The sequence below is a fragment of the Astatotilapia calliptera genome, chromosome 12, assembly GCF_900246225.1.
Source record: "Astatotilapia calliptera chromosome 12, fAstCal1.2, whole genome shotgun sequence".
Lineage (NCBI taxonomy): Eukaryota > Metazoa > Chordata > Actinopteri > Cichliformes > Cichlidae > Astatotilapia > Astatotilapia calliptera.
Window position 1 is genome coordinate 17,468,129 of NC_039313.1, and position 20,555 is coordinate 17,488,683.

General features: G+C 43.3%; 3 protein-coding genes across 11 annotated transcripts in view; 1 reads left to right on the top strand and 2 right to left on the bottom strand.

The window, feature by feature from the left end:
* Positions 1–9,471, top strand: part of LOC113033054 (membrane-associated phosphatidylinositol transfer protein 2-like) — a 42,202-nt gene extending 32,731 nt beyond the window's left edge. For 5 of the 9 annotated variants that reach the window (XM_026186319.1, XM_026186318.1, XM_026186321.1 and 2 more), the window contains 16 exons: positions 162–351; positions 544–663; positions 848–1,062; positions 1,191–1,366; positions 1,532–1,702; positions 2,730–2,882; positions 3,812–3,976; positions 4,852–5,139; positions 5,688–5,836; positions 5,947–6,063; positions 6,544–6,660; positions 7,194–7,342; positions 7,516–7,665; positions 7,767–7,947; positions 8,101–8,229; positions 8,363–9,471. In XM_026186319.1, the coding sequence (XP_026042104.1) occupies positions 162–351; positions 544–663; positions 848–1,062; positions 1,191–1,366; positions 1,532–1,702; positions 2,730–2,882; positions 3,812–3,976; positions 4,852–5,139; positions 5,688–5,836; positions 5,947–6,063; positions 6,544–6,660; positions 7,194–7,342; positions 7,516–7,665; positions 7,767–7,947; positions 8,101–8,229; positions 8,363–8,746 (2,854 nt within the window). In that variant the 3' untranslated portion in view covers positions 8,747–9,471. The remainder of the gene's footprint in view (positions 1–161; positions 352–543; positions 664–847; positions 1,063–1,190; positions 1,367–1,531; positions 1,703–2,729; positions 2,883–3,811; positions 3,977–4,851; positions 5,140–5,687; positions 5,837–5,946; positions 6,064–6,543; positions 6,661–7,193; positions 7,343–7,515; positions 7,666–7,766; positions 7,948–8,100; positions 8,230–8,362) is intronic. The other 4 variants (XM_026186323.1, XM_026186324.1, XM_026186325.1 and 1 more) reach the window with 4 other exon arrangements.
* Positions 9,472–12,138: 2,667 nt separating this feature from the next.
* Positions 12,139–14,864, bottom strand: arl6ip4 (ADP-ribosylation factor-like 6 interacting protein 4). The gene is made up of 5 exons (XM_026188277.1): positions 14,618–14,864; positions 14,219–14,542; positions 12,945–13,062; positions 12,776–12,845; positions 12,139–12,695 (listed from the first exon to the last, which is right to left on the bottom strand). The coding sequence occupies exons 1-5, from the start codon at positions 14,778–14,780 to the stop codon at positions 12,639–12,641; spliced, it is 732 nt and encodes a 243-aa protein (XP_026044062.1). The 5' UTR covers positions 14,781–14,864; the 3' UTR covers positions 12,139–12,638.
* A 1,011-nt stretch (positions 14,865–15,875) lies between these two features.
* On the bottom strand, positions 15,876–20,551 carry mthfd2 (methylenetetrahydrofolate dehydrogenase (NADP+ dependent) 2, methenyltetrahydrofolate cyclohydrolase). The gene is made up of 8 exons (XM_026186971.1): positions 20,393–20,551; positions 18,668–18,852; positions 18,410–18,532; positions 17,976–18,128; positions 17,780–17,887; positions 17,606–17,698; positions 17,383–17,508; positions 15,876–16,575 (listed from the first exon to the last, which is right to left on the bottom strand). The coding sequence occupies exons 1-8, from the start codon at positions 20,470–20,472 to the stop codon at positions 16,427–16,429; spliced, it is 1,017 nt and encodes a 338-aa protein (XP_026042756.1). The 5' UTR covers positions 20,473–20,551; the 3' UTR covers positions 15,876–16,426.
* Between the last annotated feature and the right edge of the window lie 4 nt (positions 20,552–20,555).

The following is a 20,555-nucleotide window of genomic DNA, read 5'->3' on the forward strand; positions in this document are numbered from 1 at the left end:
CTAACCGTATTTTAGCTCGATAGCTGTTTACTTATGATGGAAGAGGTCCAGGTGCAGCTCGTGACTCTTGTCTTCTCTTCCTGCGTTTATTTATTCTCCCGTGTGCATGCCTTGGGTTTTAAATTTCATAATTTGATTTTTATCCACTAATGTTCTCACAGCTTGAGCCCTTACAGCTACGATGAAGGTTGTCTGTCCAGCAGCCAGGACCACATCCCGCTGGCAGCCCTGCCTCTCCTCGCCACCTCTTCTCCACAGTACCAGGATGCTGTGGCCACCGTCATCTTCCGAGCCAACCAGGTGTATGCGGACTTCATAAAATCTCTGGACGGGGCTTCTTTCTCCGGCCAGGTCAGATACCGATGGGGTTTGTTGTTCTTGTATGCTGTTTAATAAAGAATTGGAGTCATTAGAGTTGAACCAGCTGTACTTTTTGGAGCCACATTATCCTTACATCCAGCGTGTAACTGCGGAAGTCTTTTCAGGTGATCCTGAACCCCACGCATATATGTAATAAATATTTTTCATCCTTTAACTCTCCAGGTTTGCCTCATTGGGGACTGTGTGGGAGGAATCTTGGGCTTTGATGCTCTGTGCAGCAGCAATCAAACAGTAAATGAGAGCCAGAACAGCAGTCGCAGGGGCAGTGTCATTAGCGTACAGGTAAGCGAGACATCCTCCAGCATTAATGAATGCACGGCGACAGTCTCGGCTCATCCTAAACAGTGCCTGGAACACTCCTGTGTGCACCTTTAACCTGTTTTGTTCTTCTTAATTGGCTCATTTGTTTAATGACACATTTTAATGACAAGTTTTAATGACACATTTTCACAAATTTCCCCTGCAGGACCAGGATCTTCTCTCTCCTGGCATCATTGTCAACAGCGGACACGGATCAGCGTCTCCAACCTTGGAGGGCAGCCGCCACCTCAGTCGCAGCAACATCGATATCCCACGTACCAGCGCAGGCGACGACACCAAGAGACAGCTGCCTCGGAAGAGAAGTGACTCTTCCACCTACGAGCTGGACACCATAAAGCAGCACCAGGCTTTCCTGTCCAGGTGTGTCGTCCGTGGGAGGACAAACTCTTTATGTGGAATGAACTTCTTTTGTCCTTTTGTCATGCACTGTCAGAATATGTTTTATTTTTAGTTCCAGGCACGGAAGTGACTTTGTGTTGTCCTCCCAGCTTACATTCCAGTGTCCTGCGGAACGACACAACCTCCCGAAGGTCGAGCAGTAGCACAATGCTGGATGGAGGCTCCCTGGGGAAATTTGACTTCGAAGTGTCCGACTTTTTCCTCTTTGGCTCTCCACTTGGCTTGGTACTTGCCCTGAGAAAGACTGTGATCCCTATGTTAGATGGTGAGCTTCAATTACCAGGCTTTGTACTATCTGTAAAGTGAAAGGTTTGCCCCAGATGGAAATCTGCTTATTACTATAGACACCTATAGACCAGGCTGTCATCAAAATATGCTTGAATTCTTCCCTTCCTCTTTCTTATGTCTCTGGTTTCATTTCTCCCCCTAGTGGCCCAGCTACGACCTGCCTGTCAGCAGGTTTATAATCTGTTCCACCCCGCTGATCCTTCAGCCTCCCGCCTCGAACCTCTGCTGGAGCGGAAATTTCACCTCCTCCCTCCGTTCAGCGTGCCCCGTTACCAACGCTTTCCCCTGGGAGATGGAAACTCCGCCCTGCTGGGTGAGCTCTTTTTACAGATGATAGATGAAAGGCCACGTTAATGTGAAGCTTTCAGTCTTTGTACGTCTGTCTTGGATGCACACACACGAATGCAAAATACCCTTTAAAAAAAAAAAACCCCAGCAACAACCACTTAAGATCACATCACCTGATGCTTCAGATGCTGATTTTAACCCACTGTCCTTTTTCCCATGGATGCACACCATAGATGGCTTAAAGATGCCTTAGTAGCATGCGTTGAGTTCATTTACAAAGTAGACACTGCCTGAAAGAAAAATACACGCTTTTCTACTGTTTGTGCTTCGGCATGTTTTGTGAAGCAGTTTATTAATCTCGGTGTTGTCACAGTCCCACTGGTGGTTTCTGTTTGGACTGATCTTTATAGCGGAGGATGCCTACCCTGTTTATACAATTACATGTCTGATGTTCTCGAAGAAAACGCACACAGAATTTAATAAGATCTTTAATGAGGAGAAATTTCTTTTTTTTTTAAAAAGATATCTAACATTATTGAATCAGGAACTGAGGCTTAGTAAGGATGGAAACCGGGGTTAATAAAGATGTTTAATATGGTTAAGATGTTTCTTAATTACTTCAGACCAGAGTTTTTGTGTTCCCTGGTGGTCATGGCCTCCATCAGATCAGCTACCAATGACCATCTTCAGGCCTTCCAACATTTTTTTTTTATAGCGATGAAGTTTCAAAGACAATTTCAAGATCACTGTTAAGGCAAGAGAGTTCAAATGATTTCATAAATAGCATATTGCAGGCTTTTTCTAATCTTAGAACAGGGTCATATGTCAGCTTATTGTGTCTCTGAGGAGCAGCTGTGGTCCAGGAAAAAGTGAGCTCCACTAAGGGCTTGACTCTTGTTCCTTGTTCAGTTCTTGCTTCATATGTTTTTGTCTTCCTTGTCTTCTTTCCTTCCTCCTCTCTTGGCCTCCTGTCTCCATATCCGTGTACCTTGCTCTCTACCTCTAAAACCTCCTCCCCCGACTTCTGCCCCTCCACCCACCCCCCTCTGTAGTGGAGACAGTCCAGAGCAACGCTCAGCTGCTGCTTGACAGCGGGCCTCTCCTGTCCCTTCGCTGTCAGGAGACCATCAGTGAGACCTGCATCCCTGTACCTGTGCTAAACTGGCAGGAGGGCTCCCTCAAAGCCACACCCGCCACTATGGAGTGTGTGTAGCCTCTCCCATTCACCTCTATCTGTTCCCAACCCTCATTCGCCGTATCTCTGTCGTCCCTGTGTTCGTCCCTCTCGCCATTACGTCGAGATGCTCAGATTCCAGGCCACCTCTTACACTCTTTGAGTATGTCCATGCTGTCATTTCAGTGTCTCCAAATACTGATAAATGCATATATATTTGACCTTTTGGCATCGTGTCTTCTGGTTTACAATTTAAAAAGAAATGTAGCCAATTGGAACATCAAGTCATGGAAATACTCGAGACAAATCTGCTAAGCATCTCTTGTGGTGCTGTGTTTTGCTTTGTGCCATCACATTTTCATGACAGAGTTTGGAAGATGCAAGCGTCTGTGTTTGTGTGCTGCGGTTTTAAGGCCGGTTTCATTGTATTTGCATCATCTCTGTAATATTAGCTGATTTGTGGTGACATAGGGTTTTTTGTTTCCTTTTTTTTTTTTTTTTTTTTTTTTAATACTGTTTTTTTGAATTTCCAAAAAAAGGTTTTGATGTGCTGCTTGTGACGTGTTTGTGCAGTGGACTTGGAGCTCTGTGTGTACATGCTAAACAGACTGAAGCCTGTGCTGCTTCTTGTGATACTAGTCAGAGGTCTTGTGATTTTACTAAATCTCTGACGTTATTTTATTTTCAAGACATTAGAATAGGCTCTGAATTTAAAAATCACCTCCATAACACACACTAATATTACTGTAGAAGACGTGGATATTTGTGATTTTACATTCACTGTGTGTTTAATGTCTTCATTTACCAGTCACGTGTTGATCGGTGAAGAAATGTGACCGGGGCCTCGCCGCCTGCTGTCACATTTCTCACCTGCATTCCCCCTCCTCCCCCAACCGTCACCGTGAGTTCCCCCTTACCTGTGTCTCTGTCTAATGGGATCTCCTTGTTTGGGCTCAATAGCGGATGTTGTTCAGTCTCATGGTGGTGTCTTCATGGACAGTTCGTACCCCTCATCCCCCGTAACGGGCCCCCTCTCCCGGGGCCAGCGGAGGGCCAGTGAGGTCAGCATTGCCAGCCAGGTCTCAGGAATGGCAGACAGTTACACTGCCACCAACATAGCCAACAGTAAGTGCTCTCAATACCAAACAGTCTCTCTTTCTCTCTTCCTTCCACTCACACAAACACTCTTCTAGTAATTCTCCCGCTTTCTCTCACATTCAGCCCAACTTTTATCTGCTTTTATCTGTCCTAGTTTCTCTTTCCAACACCCCGACATCATTTACTCTCACTCTGACTCTACACACACCCTGCTGTCCTGCAGAAACAGTCTAGTCAGCCACGTTGAGTGTCCCGCTCCTTTTTGCTCTTTTCTGCTTTGCCAGATTTGGGATTGAAGTGAGACTCATGTAAGGTGATTTATCCATCTCCTGTTAAAACTAAGACAAGATCAGAGTCCCGGAGAAGAAACCAGCTTAGAGCCACTTTCCACTGTCTGTCTTTCTCTTACTCACTGTCTAAATGTAAATGCAATGAACGAGTGCTGCATTTAATTAATGTGGCGATGCATGTAGACACCTGTTTCCCTCAGCCATTCCTGCATTGTCGACTCCCTATTGCAGTGTTTGCTGAGATAACCGGTACTGTTTCCTCTTTGTTTGAATGTCCTTTGAATTCCTCCTCCCCCTCACCCGTTCACTTCTGTTACCAGAACATTTATTTGTGCCTCATGTTACTGCGCCTGAACACTGCTGTTCAGCCACCCACAGTATAACCCTGGAAATGTGCTTAAACTGATTACGACATGTTTCTCTTCTGCAACAGCATCACTCTGCCCCATTTACCTGAGCGGTTCCTAATATATCTTTAGGGCTTACATAGTCGCAGCTCTTTTTAAAACTCTCCAAGCTGTCCTAAACTGTCACAAGTGAATTTGTATTCATCACATCATATATGGTTTCTTTATCTTTTTGTTATTTTTGCTGTTGTTTTTCCCCCCATAGCTGAATCAAACCAGGTTAACCAATCCAAAAAATACAGTCTTTTGTCCCTACTCGCCCTATCATCACAAAACAAATTCTTCCTGAAAACTCCTCCCACGTCCCGTAAGGAAACAAAGGCTTGCCAGGCCGCAGGATCTTCTGATGCATACGTAGCGGCAGAGCTGGACGATGAGGCAGACTCTAGTGAACCTCTAAGTCCCACCGGCCAGTACGAGAACTACCGGGCAGGGCTGGACTTTGCTATATCTGATCTGGTCTCACTGGACTCCCAGGCTGAAGTGGACCAAGGTATTTTTATAAGGAAGGGAGCTACTGAAATCAGTGTGAGGCTACGGCTCTCTTCCATGTGCTGCTCTGTTTTGTGCCACAGTCAAAAGACTCAGCGCTGCTCTTCCAAAAAGCCTCTTTGCCTCCCTTTCACTTCATTTTTCTAAAATGTAATTCACAGCGATTCAGGTGCATTCACTGTCACTGATGAGGGGTAATCCATAAATCTAGATGCTGCCGGGGCTTTTAAAATCATTCATCTTTTTCACACGCAGACTAACACAAATAACCACCTTCAGCTGCTCATGTAATCAGCTCTAACTATCGGTTCCTGTTCTCAGCCTTTGGATTTGCTGATAATAACCATTATAAACTCCTTCCTTTCCCTCCTGTAGCTGAAGAACTGCTGGGATTGGTGATGAGTGTGGCTGAAATTTGAATTCAACTTCTTTCTTTTTTTGCTATAACATCAGGGGTGTTGCACCTTTCTGTGGCATCACATACCTCACGCTGGCTCTTTGAGTTTCATCTTACGTCTCTGTACCCTATTCACTCCATTCCCATTGCAGTTGCAGCACGCTGGTGGGGCACAAAGCGGCTGGACTTTGCCCTGTACTGCCCCGATGCCCTAACAGCTTTCCCCACAGTGGCTTTACCGCACCTGTTCCACGCATCATACTGGGAGTCTACTGATGTTGTGTCTTTTCTCCTGAGGCAGGTGAGTAAACAGCAATAATGAAAGTGTTAGGACTTATTCAAAAATTCTCAGTATGAATCACTGAATAAGATAACCTTTATTAAGATAAGATAACCTTTGTCCCCTTTCAGGTCATGAGGCACGAAAACTCAAGCATTCTGGAGCTCGATGGAAAAGAAGTGTCTGAATTCACCCCCTCTAAACCTCGAGAAAAGTGGCTCCGCAAGAGGACTCACGTGAAGATCAGGGTGAGCATCTTATCTGGAAACAAAGTCTGTTTCAGAGAGCTTTAAAGTTTAGTCGGGGACACTACGATACCTGCCATCTAGTTACAAATCAAAAAATAGCCCTTTTGTTTTTCTTTTTTTAAATTCATTTCAATTTAAAATTTTAATAAAGCACCAAATCACAATAACTGTTGCTTCAAGGCAAAGACCCTACAATAATACAGAGAAAACGTCCAACAATCAGATGACCCCCCCCCCCTATGAGCAAGCACTGGGTGACAGTGGGGAGGAAGATCTCCCTTTTAAAAGGAAGTAACTGCCGTTAGGGTTGAGGGGAAGGAGACGTGACAACACTCTGGACGACAGCCAAAGATTATTAATGACCAATTCCAACCAATATGCAAAAAAAAAAAAAGTTGTTGGTATTTGTAGACTGTTTATGTTTAAATAAAGATAAAGCAACACATCAGCATTTTCCCTTTGTTTCTTCTGCATTGACAGAACGTGACCGCCAACCACAGAGTGAATGATGCCGTCTTCACTGAAGATGGCCAGCAGGTCTTGACAGGCCGCTTCATGTACGGCCCTCTGGACATGGTGACTTTGGCCGGGGAGAAGGTGAACATGCTTCTGTCTTTAGTAGCTCACCTGCTGTTAGAGATACCTGGGAAATCTGGGTTTGAGCTTTTTTTTAATTTTTTTTTATTTTTTAAGTTCACTTCTAAGTGGATTTTAAGTCTCATACATTTGAGACATGTGTCTTATGTTTGACAAACAATCCAAAGTTCAGGTATATATAATGATTGCTGTGAAATTTTAGCTTCATAAATTTCAAGATATATTATTGAAAATTGGTCCGTTGACCCAGGACATCTTGAAATCTGAGCCACTGCTTGAGCACAAGTATGTCGCATTCACTGGCCTTACTAGAGTATTCACCAGTTGGCTAGTAGAGCCCTACATTTGAGCACTCACTAATAATGTGAAACATTTAGAAAACTTTTTAATGTGAAATATTTAATCATAAAAATGAAGACAATGTTGTTTTCATTCAACTTTACCTCTGGGTTGAGGAAATATGAAAAAAAAACTCAAATATCTGTCGATCAGCTGCATTGAAACGCTTTTGTTTCCTTTTCATTCCTGCGCAGGTCGACCTCCACATCATGACCCAGCCACCATCGGGAGAATGGGTGTACTTCAACACCGAGGTGACCAACAGCAGCGGGCGCGTGTCTTTTGTCATCCCAGAGGACAAGCGTCTGGGAATCGGCGTGTACCCGGTTAAAATGGTGGTCAGGTGAGATTAGCCTGGTACCAAACTGTTATTGTATTTTATATATTCAAGCTTTTTGTCCGTTTATCTTCACAGAGCCTGGTTTCCATTTGACTTTTAGCTCACTTTATTGCAGCTCATTTTTTCTTTAATCTTTTGGTTTCCATTTCCTTACTCTTTTTCTTTTTATTCACCAGGGGTGACCACACGTTCGCTGACAGCTACCTGACAGTTGTTCCACGTAGCACGGAGTTCGTAGTGTTCAGCATCGATGGTTCATTTGCTGCCAGCGTTTCGATCATGGGCAGTGATCCCAAAGTGCGAGCTGGAGCTGTAGATGTTGTCAGGTAGCTGGCTGCTCTACCTCTCCTGTTTTCTTGGCTTCACATATTTTCTCCCTGATTGAACTTTAAGATCTGGTGTGTCCTGCTGCTTCTCCTTATTTCAGGCACTGGCAGGATTTAGGCTATCTGATCATCTACGTGACCGGACGGCCAGACATGCAGAAGCAACGGGTAGTGGCCTGGTTGTCTCAGCACAACTTCCCTCATGGCATTGTCTCCTTTTGCGATGGCCTGGTCCACGACCCGCTCAGGCACAAGGCCAACTTCCTCAAGTCTTTGACAGAGGTCAGAGTGGGGATGGGAGAGGGGACAGTGAGTGTTTTAAATAAAGAACCGAAGCGACAAATGCTGACAACCCGTTATTATTTTAAAAATGTACCCATTTGTTTAGAAGAAGCCAGGATTGAACATTTCTCGTCTTCATTTCTCCGATTTCAGGCACACATGAAGATTTTTGCTGGCTATGGATCAACCAAAGACATCTCAGTCTACACCTCCATTGGCCTCCCTTCTTCTCAAATATACATTGTTGGCAGACCTTCTAAGAAGATGCAGCACCAGTGCCAGGTATCACTTTCTGCAAACGATCCTGTTAATAGTCTCTTCTCACATTAAAAAAAAAAAAACTAAAGTAAAAGCTCAAGTCACCGCAAAATGTGTTGCTTTTTAGTTGACAGTTGTTTCTCTGATCCTTCAACAGTTCATCACAGAGGGATACGCAGCTCATCTGTCCCAGCTGGAGTACAACCATCGCTCTCGGCCAGCCAAGACCACCAGTGCACGCATGGTGCTACGCAAAGGCAGCTTTGGCTTGGGAGCAAACAGTGACTTCTTGAGGAAGAGGAACCATCTGTTACGCACCATCTCCTCTCAGCCAGCCCCCAGCTCTCCGACGGGCAGCATCCACAACAGGCCGGAGCGCACGCAGAGCCAATCAGACAGCGAGCGGCTGGAGCGGGAGCGGCTGGAGCGCGCTCACAGCCACGGCCAGGGAGGGGCCCAGCGCAGCATGAGCATCACGGCCAGCTGCTGGGGCCGCAGCAGCAGCACCAAGCTGGAGCCAGGAGTTTTCAGCTCAAAATGAGACTGGAGACACGATGCAGGGTTCGGGAGAGTGACTTACAAATGCAGTGCTGAGGAAGAGACGCAAAGTGATGTGAATATAAACGCAAACAGTGGAAAGCAGTTGGCTTCTTGCACCAGATAGGTAAAATACCATAAGGAAAAAAAATCAGGTGCTATAAATCACTCTTTATAAAAACTAACACCAGTCACATTCAGCACAGATATTTATGGGCAGAGCATGAGGCAACATTCATGATAACACAGACCAACATTTCAAGAAGTGTTGCCCCAAGGCGGGAAAGTGCACACAACCAAATAAAGCTAATATTGTAGGGATCCAGGCTGTTTGTACTGTTTAGTAAATATTTATTAGTCTTGAATACAAGGTCAGTTTTGCTCCTTCAGCACATGGAGACAGTTACTTACACACACACACACACACACACACACAAGCACGCCCCATACAAACAACACAGAGTTGTTACAGTAGCAGCTGTAACCAACTAACGTGACCAATGCAAGCACAACAACGACTACAGAGACGAACTTTGTTTATAGCAGTTTTAAAGCTGCGTCCTTTTTAACGCGATGATCAGGTACGTTCCAGTCAGAGAGCGGAGCTGAGAATCAGGTGAAGCTGATTCGTCAATTTAGTGTACACACGGAAACAATCGAGAAGCCAAAATTAATTTTTGTTAGATTTCTTTTTTTAAGGAACACCGAACAGATTTAACCCTCTCAAGGCAGGCGTTGCAGATTTGCAACAGTTAAAAGCTAACAACCTGATTACCCCACATACATATTTTATGAGGTTTTTTTACTCAGAAGTACCACTGCAGGTGTTCTTTTGTGCATTAGCAACAAAAACTTAATTTGAGCCTGAGAGGGTTAACATCTTTACACTCCCGTTCTGCTTGTTTTCTGGTCGCCCCTTAGACACGAAGAATCATGTAACGCAACACGAAGCAAAGCGCGTAATTACCCTTTAACTGTGGCTGCAGCTGAAACTGTTCTTGGGTTTTATTGCATCTCACACTTCACTTTATGCCATCGCTGCCGTACCCTCCTGAATGAGTAGCGTGCAGCTCTGCTATAGGGAAAAGCAGTACTGTAAGGGAAAGTGCCAAAGTGAAGCAGTGCTGAAGGATAAGCCGTCTGTGGATGCAGAGGAAAGGAGGGCTCTCCTGTGTAAAAACAGAAACATAATAAATGGGTTAGTTTGTGTAAGTATGTAGTTGAATGCCTTAACAAGGCTTGTACATAATTGTTACATTACAGTGCAGATCTGGTATCTGGTCCACTGAAGATCAGTTTCAAGTGTCTTCTTTACTCTGGGGGTAAACACCGTCTCATTCAGGATATACTTTATTGATTGATGATACTTGTTGTTATTTAAGACTATAGAAATTTTAAAATGTATGGATTTTTTTCGTGAACAAAATGTGTTTTAAGATTACTTTATCTATGATGTGTTGTTTTTTTCTCCCCCTCTTTCCTTCAAACTTCAGTTGCAGCAACCAAACCTCAGAGGTCTTTGCCTGGCACAGTGTTGTATTTCTGTTATTTTATCTCTCAGATCACCAGAGTTGTATCAACAGAACTTGTGTCAAAATATTTTTTGTTTTTGTTATTAACTTTTTTTGGGGGGGTTCAGGATATGGCTTGTCTCTCTCTTGTTTATCCCCAAGCTGTAAAATGAGGTGTTGAATGTTCTCATAGATAATCCTCCTTAGGTTAAGGTCTCTTTCTCTGTGTTGCTGCGCCTTTAGGAAAAGAAATGTGCAAATTGTAAATCCTGTACAATACGCTGTTGAAAGTAGGAACACAGAGCTAAGATTTTGCTTTAATACCGTTGGCCATTTATTTTCTAAAGCTGGTTTAAAAACAAAGTTGTGATTTATTCATTTAAATAACATTTATTTGTACCTCTAGTAATCATGTACAGACAGAGCTGACAGCAGTGGACCAATATGGGCTCAGACACGAGGGGGAAACGTGCAATATTCCCGAGTAGCACCACCAGATCTTACAGACTGTTGAGGAAACACGTCACAGTGCATTGACAATCAGGTGAACAGGCACATGGTCTACAGACGTCAAATTGCAGAGGGTAACTCACCTTAAAACGGCACTGCCCTAATTTTGGCTGTCGGGTTTTCTCCTGCAGAGAGACACGCTGTTTTGTTGTGATGTTTCCATTTTAATATATGGGCATCTAGACAGACACACTTAATATTTATAAAACAGTCAGCCTGGTAACAAAACAAATGGTTTACATAAGTGCAATGAACAGCACGTTTACAGATGATGTAACCTTCAGTTTGCGTTGGCCCTCTTCAGAGGTGTCATTTTAAAATTAGCGGTCCTTTTAGAGGCTTCACTTTGTGATGCAGTTGAATTGTATTGTGCTGAGATGTGTTTCTAAACATTTCATCCACTTCACATTTTCAATAGACGACGTAAGACATCCTAGATCAAAGGCACCTGTAACCTCTTTAATCAGCAATGATTTTATTTTATATTTTTGTCAGCTGGTTGAGGAGAGTGTGACTCATGCTGTACTTCTGTCCCTCTGCATTTTGACCTTGACAAGAATCGGCTTAAAGCCATAACTCTTTAAAAAAACAAAACAAAAAAGAAAAGGAACAGGAAAAAAGCTGCTTGTTGAAGAATAGCTCTTTGTACATTTATTGTAACTTGAAAACAAAAAAAGGACAGTCAGTCCTGGAAAACATGCAGTCATCTAACATTTTCAGCTACTGAACCATGCTCCCTGATCTGAAACGCCTGGATATTAAAAATCCAGAGAAGCGATCCGTGCAGTTTTTGCCACCTCTGGGCAGACGATCGCTTTGATTCTGCTACCAACACACACATTACCAGAGGCCTTACATTTCCCGTTTTACTGCCTTACATTGACCATTGTGCGGCGAGAACGTACGCCGATCACGCCCCGAACAGACTTCACGTTGAAGGACGTTGTTCGTGTTACTTTGTGGGAAAAGATGGAGGCCATATTTTCTAAACAGGACTTTGGTTTGTTTGACTTTTTTAAAGGAAATTTATGAAGAAGAAGAGAGTGGGACATAATTCACCAACATTAGGCAATCCCATCGCTGTCTCCAGCTCCGCCTCCAACAGTTATCGTTCAAAGGCTGTATATCTGCACCACAATATCATGCTTGGAAAATATTTTACCTGTACAGGGTGTGTATCTTGTAGGTTTTGGATAACTACATTTTACCCATTCCCTTGTGTTTTTATGTACAGTGTATAAAGAACATATAAAGAACAACTAAGGCATTTGGGCTTTTTTTTTCTTCCCCACTGAGTTGAAACGAGGATGTTGTTTTTTTTTTTGTTGTTGTTTTTTATGAGAGCAGGAACTGAAGTCAGACTTTACTTTCACAAAGAAATGGAGATTTATTTAGAGAAATAAAAAAAAAAAAAAATTGAGATACAAATGTAAGACAACCATGAGGTGGTGTGAGAAGGTGATATCAGACAGCTGAACTGGACGCTTATCTGGGATTAATCATTACTTAAAGCAAAGATTTTGCACATTAATTAAATTAAATGAAACTTTTCTATGAAGCTCAGTGTTACAGAAAATCAGTAGCAATGTCTTTTGTTGAAATCAAAAATCTACTATAACAGAATCCCAGTAAGATCCTTGTTGTCAGCAGTTTTATGTAGGCACTACTTTCTATCTACTCGATTACATCTGACAGCCATTACAAGCAGCTCACTATGACTTCTACCGTGTGTACCTCAGGAGAGCATCACAGTATTATTTTGCTATCACTATTATTTGATATGAAGTGCATTTCAGTACACTGACGAGTTGCTTTCTGCAGAGCTGTTTAGTGAAGGTGCTCTCAGGCTGATGAAGCTGAAGGTGACATCATCTTCTACCTGTTGATGCCCAGTTTTCTCTGGAAGGCATCCCCGTCTCCCTTCGTAGCTTGCTGTGAGATGAATAAAGTCTAGCTGTTAACAGTTATAACGGCACATTACTGCAATTACAGCTGAAAGGTTTCTGTCATACCTTGTTGATGTCTTTTTGTTTCTCCCGGCTGACTATCTCCTCTATGATCTCCCCCTCTCCTCTCACCAGTCTGTAAGACAGCAGAGGGGAAAAAGATCACCAGTTTAACCAGGGTGGGTGAATTCTTCCTCCAAACTCCCACTCTTGTGGCACGCTTTCCCCTGCTTACCTTGTCCTCCCTGTTTCAGGGTCCACCACCCTGCGGATCACGCTCTGCCTGGCTTCGTACTCCTCTTTGGTGAGGGGCCTCTTAGTGGAGAGACGGGCCTTCTGCTCATCTGTCATGACTGGAGAGGCAAAAATTCACCAGATTCATTTTTGGAAAAAAGAGAGGAGGGAAATAACCAGATAACGATATCAGAATGAATATCAGAATTGATGGTACTACATATACTTTGAGTTAATAAAGGTAAAGGCGCTTTCCTCCAGGAACTTGAGCTTCCTCACGCAGTCCTAAAACACGCATGGTGATTCTAACATATGTGTGAGGTAGATAAAGTGCTTAAAGTTTACAAAGTAAATGCTGAATGAATGTATGGTTGAAAAGTGACTTTTAGTCTAAAATTTAGGCTGGCAACAAATGCAAGTGACAAGTAGACTGATTGGGATTTGATTTACCAAGACCATCAGAATGAACTAGATGTGAAAAAAAACAAAACATTTTTAGTTAACTAAAAAGGAAATACACATTGGGCCACAGCTCTTAATTTAAACCCAGGTGCTTTCAGTGCCAGAAACGCCTACCTATGCAGTCTCTTTACAAGCATTTGTGAACGAAGGGTCATTCTAAAGAGCCTGAGTGTGGTGCTGTAACAGAATGCCGCTGTACCAACAAGTCAGTTTGTGAAATCAACTTGTGATGGTCAAATTATTAAAAAAAATAATAAAAAATCAATCTTTCTACAAATCAAAGATCTTCAAAAACGGGATCTCAATGTCATCTGTTAACATCACCACTATAAACAAGAAGGGTTCAGAGCCAATGTAATCTCGCTCCACCTTGAACCCATCTGCAACTCCTACCGCTGGTGTCCTCATTCATGCTCCCCATCAAATGCTTTATTTAGATCTATAAAGAAAGAGTGCAGCTCCTTCTGACCTCCTTTAAACGTCTCCATTGACACTCTCAAAGCAGACATCACATCTGTAGTGCTCTTTCTCTGAATGAGGTCATGGTGCTGCTCATCACCTCTCTTCTAAACCCAGCTTCAACAACTCATTCCCGCAGCTTTGTGGCCTGCCAGCATTATCCTGCTCTGCAGTGCACTACTTCTTAGACTAGGAAGTAATGTGTCCTAATAAGTCCTTATGTTTCACAAGCTGCGAAACAAATCCCACTCTTGATTTATCAAATATAAAAAACACCGTTATTTTGTTGTGTCAGACTTTGCGTGACCAGCTGATCCACTGAAGTGAAGTGTGGGGTTGTGTGTGATATCCTACCAGGCCCGAGCTCCACGGCCCCCTCCTCAGTTTGCCACACCTCCAGGTAGGATGGAGGTTTCTCTGCTGGGCTCTGCTTTATCTCTGCCTTCTTCTTCATCTTCTTCTCCTTTTTCTTCAACTTCTTCTTCTCCTTCTTGATCTGCTTCTTCAGTTTCGCCTTCTTCTTCTTCAGCTGCTGCTTTTTCTTTTTCTTCTTCTTGGCTTCGCTCTTCTTCTTCTCATCGCTTGACGAGGATGACGACGATGAGGAGGAAGGGGTGGATGAGGAAGATGAGGAAGAAGAAGACGAGTGCCTTCTGCGCTTCTTTTGTGTTTTCTCATCTGGGGGAGAAACAGAGAATATAACCCAATGATGAGGTTGATTTTCCTGTGAATGCTAGCATTTCATTTTCCAACCTTTGCTCCTGTGCAACGTCTTCTTTCTGCTCCGACTCCTGCTGTTGGAGGAGGAAGACGAAGATGATGGAGAGGAGGAAGAGGAGGACGAGGATCGTCTCCGTTTCTTCTTCTCGTGTTTTTTCTCTCTGCTAGCTCTGTCGGATGGTCTGCTGCGGTCCATGGCTCACAGAACAACTGTTTACAGACCTTACTGAACGACAAACACGGAAGTGTGCACGTCAAATTCCTTCCGTCGCCTTCTCGGATTGAGGAACCTAGTTCCCACTTCATTTTTATTATTATTATTATTATTATTAATGCTAAATGTACCTGTATATTGTTTACATGATCGAAATAAATTAACAATTATTATAGTTGCAGTGTTTTATTATGAAACACTTTGCAAGGTAATAGACTCACTGTCATCTACACATCTCAAACTAATACACCAAAGTGTCGTCATCTTTAAACACATCTTTATTAAATACATTCCGTTATTATTATCTTATTTAATTTGAGATATTTATTAATTAAATAATTCCAGTCTGTTTTGGTTCATTTCCAAATACCAGACTGCTACAGCCCACTTAACAACCAAAAAAAAATCCCCTGGGGCTCACCCAAATTATAAATCTTCACTCTAATGAAAGTACAGGACGAAGTATTTCCTTGAAAATTTTATTCAAATAAACAAACTCCCTGCAACTGGGACACAAACTTCAACACAAGAGCAGAAAATTAAAAGTAATGAGTACTATCAAACTATCCACTTCTTTTTACTAGTTTTTTTATTTATTCATTTTTTTTTTATTCACTTTATATAAATGAATGTACATAAATGTAACTGACCACAAAGAATTAATGCAGTTCTGAAGGTAAAAAGAGGGGCCAACCCATTGCTAGGAAAGTATACCTAATAATGTCCACTGAGTGTATGCTGTCAATTTTAATTAAGACTGAGGTCATTGTCCTTTGTTTTAAGCTACATTTTGAAACAAAGTAAAAACACATATTTAATTTTAGTGAATACGCAAATCCCCCAGATCTCCCTTCTGATTTCAGTCAGTCTTAATTAGTTTTTGTATATTCAGTAAATCTGAGACAGTGCGCCAAACTCAGTGAACTCAAACTTTACTGCTCTTCAACTCCAAGATCATTCCTCGAGGCGAGAGGTGCATCCAGTTACAGCAAAACAGGAAAAGAAAAGAACTAGAAAGAAGTGCAGGAAACACGGACATCATTTACTTGGCGGTTAAAAAGTAACAGAAAAACATCATTAGGAGACATTTGTAATATTTATTTCAAAGATTTCTCAAAGGCAATTGTGAATCTTTAAAGCTTGTATACGGATATACATACTTGCCCCTGATGACATTAGCCCTTATCACCCTTTGCACATCAGGATAAACTAATAGAAAGACATACAGCAGAAAGGCTTCAGTCACCCGGCAAGCTAATCCTCACCACCCGGTTTCACTCATGTTCAAACACTGTGTCAATGTACCAATAAATAACAATCTCAGAAAATTCTTTAAAACCTTGCACAATGCAAATGATAAATACTGAAAACACTGTTACATTAAACATGCTGCTGCATCAGTGAATGTAACAGTCTAATTATGGCTGGACCTGGAGTCATGAAAGGTTAACGACATCAGCAGAAAGAGATCCATAAGGCTATCATCTTTCCAGTCCATGTGCAAGGGGAGCATGGCAGGTTGCTCCAAGTAAAAAAAATAAATAAATAATAACGGTAGTGTTGGGAAGGTGGAGAGTGGGCTCGTCGGTGGAATGTGTCACTGTTGCTGGGATGTGGTCTTGATCCAATTAGGACGCAACAGCCATGCGGATCCTCTGTGGGGGACACAGGAGGACATTCTTGGCTGCTTTGACAGTGTTTTTCATCAGCATCGCCACAGTCATCGGGCCAACGCCTCCTGGCACTGGGGTGATGAATCCCGCCTTCTGTCTCACACCTGAAAGTGCACAGGAAAAGTATGACGATTAAGACCTTATACACCAAATGGAACTTTCCAGAAATCAGGTCGTATGTTGTATAAATATAATTTAAACAACATAAAGGTCACTTTATAAATAACACGGGTAATGAGGCAACATGATGCCAAGTATGTGCTCCAGAAACATGATCACGTTCAGCTTCCAAGAAGCAAAGTATAAGTCTGTGCCAAATGTTTGTTTATCAAACATTTATTTATTCCCTTTCCTCCATGAAGGAAGCGACGTCATTGGTTCGTTTTGCTAGCAGGATTACTCAAAGAGTTGTGCATGTATCTGCATGGATGTAAAGGAAGCTCCAGCTTGGTTGTATTAACTTTTGGATGTGAATTGCAAGTGTTCAATATGGGAAAAATCTGACATTTTGTGTCATATTGTCACATATAGAAATCTAATTAAAACAACAAACATCATTATAGTGTTTTCTAGAAACTATTACAAACTAATCTAGCTCCAGAACAACGACAAAGCTAGCAGGTCACACTGCTTAATCTTCGAATTTGGGCGTTTTCAGTCCCATTGCCACAGCTGTATAAAAATCAAGCACAAAGCCATGCAGTGTGCTTTTACAAACATTTATGAAAGAGTGGGTCGCTTTAAAAAGCTCACTGAACTTGAGTGTGGTACTGTAATAGGATACAGCTGTTACAGAGCGTGCGCAGGGGAGTTGAAAAAGGTTGCCTGTAGTACGTTTTATTGGAACACAATTTTAAATGCCTGTGTGGAGCACTGAGGTGTTCACATATGTTCTCCCTCTCAAGCCTTACCTTCAAAATCCACATCCCCAACCAGTCGGCTCTTTCCAGTGACGGGGTCCTGCACTCTGTTTATTCCGACGTCGATCACAGCTGCTCCCTCTTTGATCATGTCTGCAGTGATGAGGTTTGGAATCCCTGAAAGGTCAGTAACGTGCACACACGCACAAAGAGTACAGTTAGTGAAGTAAAGCAAAAAGACAAAAAAGATTAACAAACAAGCCAACCAACAAACCTGCGGCAGCCACAATGATGTCAGCAATTTTAGTGTGTTGGCGAAGTTGATCCTTTGGAGTGTATCGGTGAGAAATTGTGACTGTAGCGTCACCTGCCACAGAGAACAGAGGCGTTAGGGGTGCACACGCTTTGGTTTTATCACCCAGCAATGCGCGCACACATCCTGTCCTACCTCCGGGCCTCTCGTGACGGCCGTCTGTGTGCAGCAACATGGCGATGGGCATGCCCACGTTCTTGGAGCGTCCGGCAACCACGACATTCTTCCCAAAAGTAGGAATACCTGGAAGAAAAGAAAATTTGCAATCTTTTAGATAGGGTTAAAATGCTGTTGAAGAGTCTGAGAGGAAGAAGGTGGTCACTATAGTTACCTGTGCGTTTAATAATTTCCCAAACACCCCAGGGAGTGGCAGGGAGCATGGTGGACTGATCCAGGCACATGCGGCCCACGTTGACCACGTGGAAACCGTCCACATCCTTGGTTGGGGAAACTGCATTGCAAACTGCACGCTCATCGATGTGTTCTGTCCAAAGAAAAGGGAGTTACAGTCAAAACAACTTCATCAACTCGTTCTGCTCACGGTGATAAGGTCAAATTCAGTTTCTCAGAGCAAATTCTGCCTCCAGCATGAAAGAAAATCCAAGCAAGAGACAGAAGGCAGGTGGGCAGTTTTCTGCTCCAACGTAGGCGCTGCAAACACACGTTCACCAAAGCTTGCATTCAGCCGTCATACTGGATTTCTAGACACCACGCACACGTACGCAAACCCGACTCCCAATGCAGGATTTCCCAGTTTTTCTGTACCTGGCAAAGGCAGCTGTACCAGTAGACCGTCCACACGGGGGTCGGTGTTGAGTTTATCGATCAAGTCCAGTAACTCCTCCTCACTGATGTTCGTGTGCTTGAGAATCGTCTCACTTGAGATTCCTGTGGGAGGTCGAACACACAGGCGAACATTTGCAGTTTTGCCAATCACACGTATGAGGAATGTGCACCCCAGCCTTTAAAAAAAAAAAAAAAAAAGGGGGGGGGGAAAAGAAAGAACCCCCCCCAAACACCTACCGACATCAGCCGCAGCCCGTGTCTTGTTCAGGACGTAGGAGTGGCTGGCTGGGTTGTCTCCCACGAGAATAACACTCAGATGGGGTCTTCGGTGGCCGGTTGAGACCCATTCCTCTAAGTCGGCCCGGACCTCATCCCTAATTTGCCGTGCGAGTTTCTTTCCTGAGATGACCACCGCCTCCTGCCTGGGAGTTGGCAAGACAATTGTGGTCAGAAGACAAGTTATTGGGCATCAAGATGCTGGGATTCATTGTTTAATTCCTGACAGATTTGTACACAGCTTTATTGAAAAGCGTTGGCCAACATGGCACAAATAACAGCACTGCGGCACCAAAGCTAAGCCAAAATTCTTTCAACTAGGACTCATGTAAACTCATCTCAACCTTAATCCAAGCACCAGTTCTAGCCTCTAAAATTAGACATTAGACTGGGCCACATGCTTTACTACCACTTATGTTTCAATATGTATAGTAAACTGGTAGAAACAAGCAAGGAAAGTCAGGCTCTTTGAGCGTCTAACCATCAGGCACGGTCAGAGATATTCGATGGTTAAAACTCATGTACAGTATTTAGGACTGTACAGACGGCCGCCGCACCGTTTTGTCCTCTTTACACAAGTGTCAAAGATGGTTCTCCGTTATATAATGACAAGCAGAGCGCAGGGGCTAATAACTGAAGAGTAATGAGCCATCAACAGTGATGTAACCGTCACTTTTATCCTGTCCAAAGTAATTAAATCCTCAGAGAAAAGGATTGAGTGTTTTGGGGAGAATCACTGGGACCAGTGTATCAGGTCCCAGACGCAATGTGTCGAGGTTACAGGGCTAATAGAAGTTCAAATCCCCCGACAGGCTGAGGAAAGATCTCTCTTTACAAATGTTTGAATCACTCATGTTCATAATCGTTTACTCTGCACATGATAACACAGCACTAGTACCTCTCGCAGCTGAGTTTGCATAAATTTTCCTGGCATATAAATGAAATTAACTTGAAGTAACGTGATCCCACCAGATCTAATTTCACAAGCAGTGATGTAAGATAATCACACACACCCTAAATTATCAGCCTTGTGTCTTTATAAATCACGCAGATCATGTGCAGGACCCACGAGATTTAGGAGTAGTTTTTTGTGTGTGTGTGTGTGTGTGTGTGTGTGTGTGTGTGTGTGTGTGTGTGTGTGTGTGTGTGTGTGAGAAAGATTAGTTAATTGCATGTAGTCATACTGCACTCAGCACGTTTCCAATAAATACCTGCACATGCAGACACTTGCTGACTGGCTGCTGCAGCATTACTCTCAGCGTGTTATCAGGTTTTACAGACCATGTGATCAGATCTGCCCTGCGTCTTCATTTTTCCCCAGGTGTGCACAACTAAATCTCGAACTCCACCTGAAGCCTGCCACTGGGTGCAAGCATTCACACAGATTTCATCAGCCAGCCCCCCCCACCTCATCTACACCTGCAATATTACCGGCTTGACGCTGGGGGCGCTGCGAAATGTGTTCCACTGAGGACGTTTAGTGCAATAAAACAATAAAAGCCGGCAGAATAAAACCCAGCGACCTCATCCGCGTACACAAAAGCCTACAAACAAGTGGGCACACGAAAAAAACAAACAAAAAAGAAGCAAACACTCCCACCGAGTGAGGTAACAGAGCCGCCTCAGAGGTCGTAAAATGACCGTTAAAGCCGCTCAGATCGCAGCAGATGTGCGGAGGAGACTCACCTCGAGGCGGACGTGTGCAGTTTACAGACTTGGTGCTGTGTGTGCTGGCACAGTTTCCTGAGAGTCCTGAGCGCTGCCATTTCTCACCGGCTCACAGAAGACGAGACACAGCTACAGCGCCGGTTACGAAAGCCTGGGTCTGACGGAAAGAGGCTGGGAAGGA

Excerpts from the sequence above, each read along its gene's own strand:
- arl6ip4 (XM_026188277.1), bottom strand. The coding sequence starts at position 14,780 with ATGGACCGCAGCAGACCATCCGACAGAGCTAGCAGAGAGAAAAAACAC. Across the intron at positions 14,543-14,617 it reads GACGTTGCACAGGAGCAAAG|ATGAGAAAACACAAAAGAAG; the intron begins GTTGGAAAATGA and ends TTTCTCCCCCAG. Across the intron at positions 12,696-12,775 it reads AACAAAAAGACATCAACAAG|CAAGCTACGAAGGGAGACGG; the intron begins GTATGACAGAAA and ends TTCATCTCACAG.
- mthfd2 (XM_026186971.1), bottom strand. The coding sequence starts at position 20,472 with ATGGCAGCGCTCAGGACTCTCAGGAAACTGTGCCAGCACACACAGCAC. Across the intron at positions 18,853-20,392 it reads CTGCACACGTCCGCCTCGAG|GCAGGAGGCGGTGGTCATCT; the intron begins GTGAGTCTCCTC and ends GCCAACTCCCAG. Across the intron at positions 16,576-17,382 it reads TGGGGATGTGGATTTTGAAG|GTGTGAGACAGAAGGCGGGA; the intron begins GTAAGGCTTGAG and ends GTGCACTTTCAG.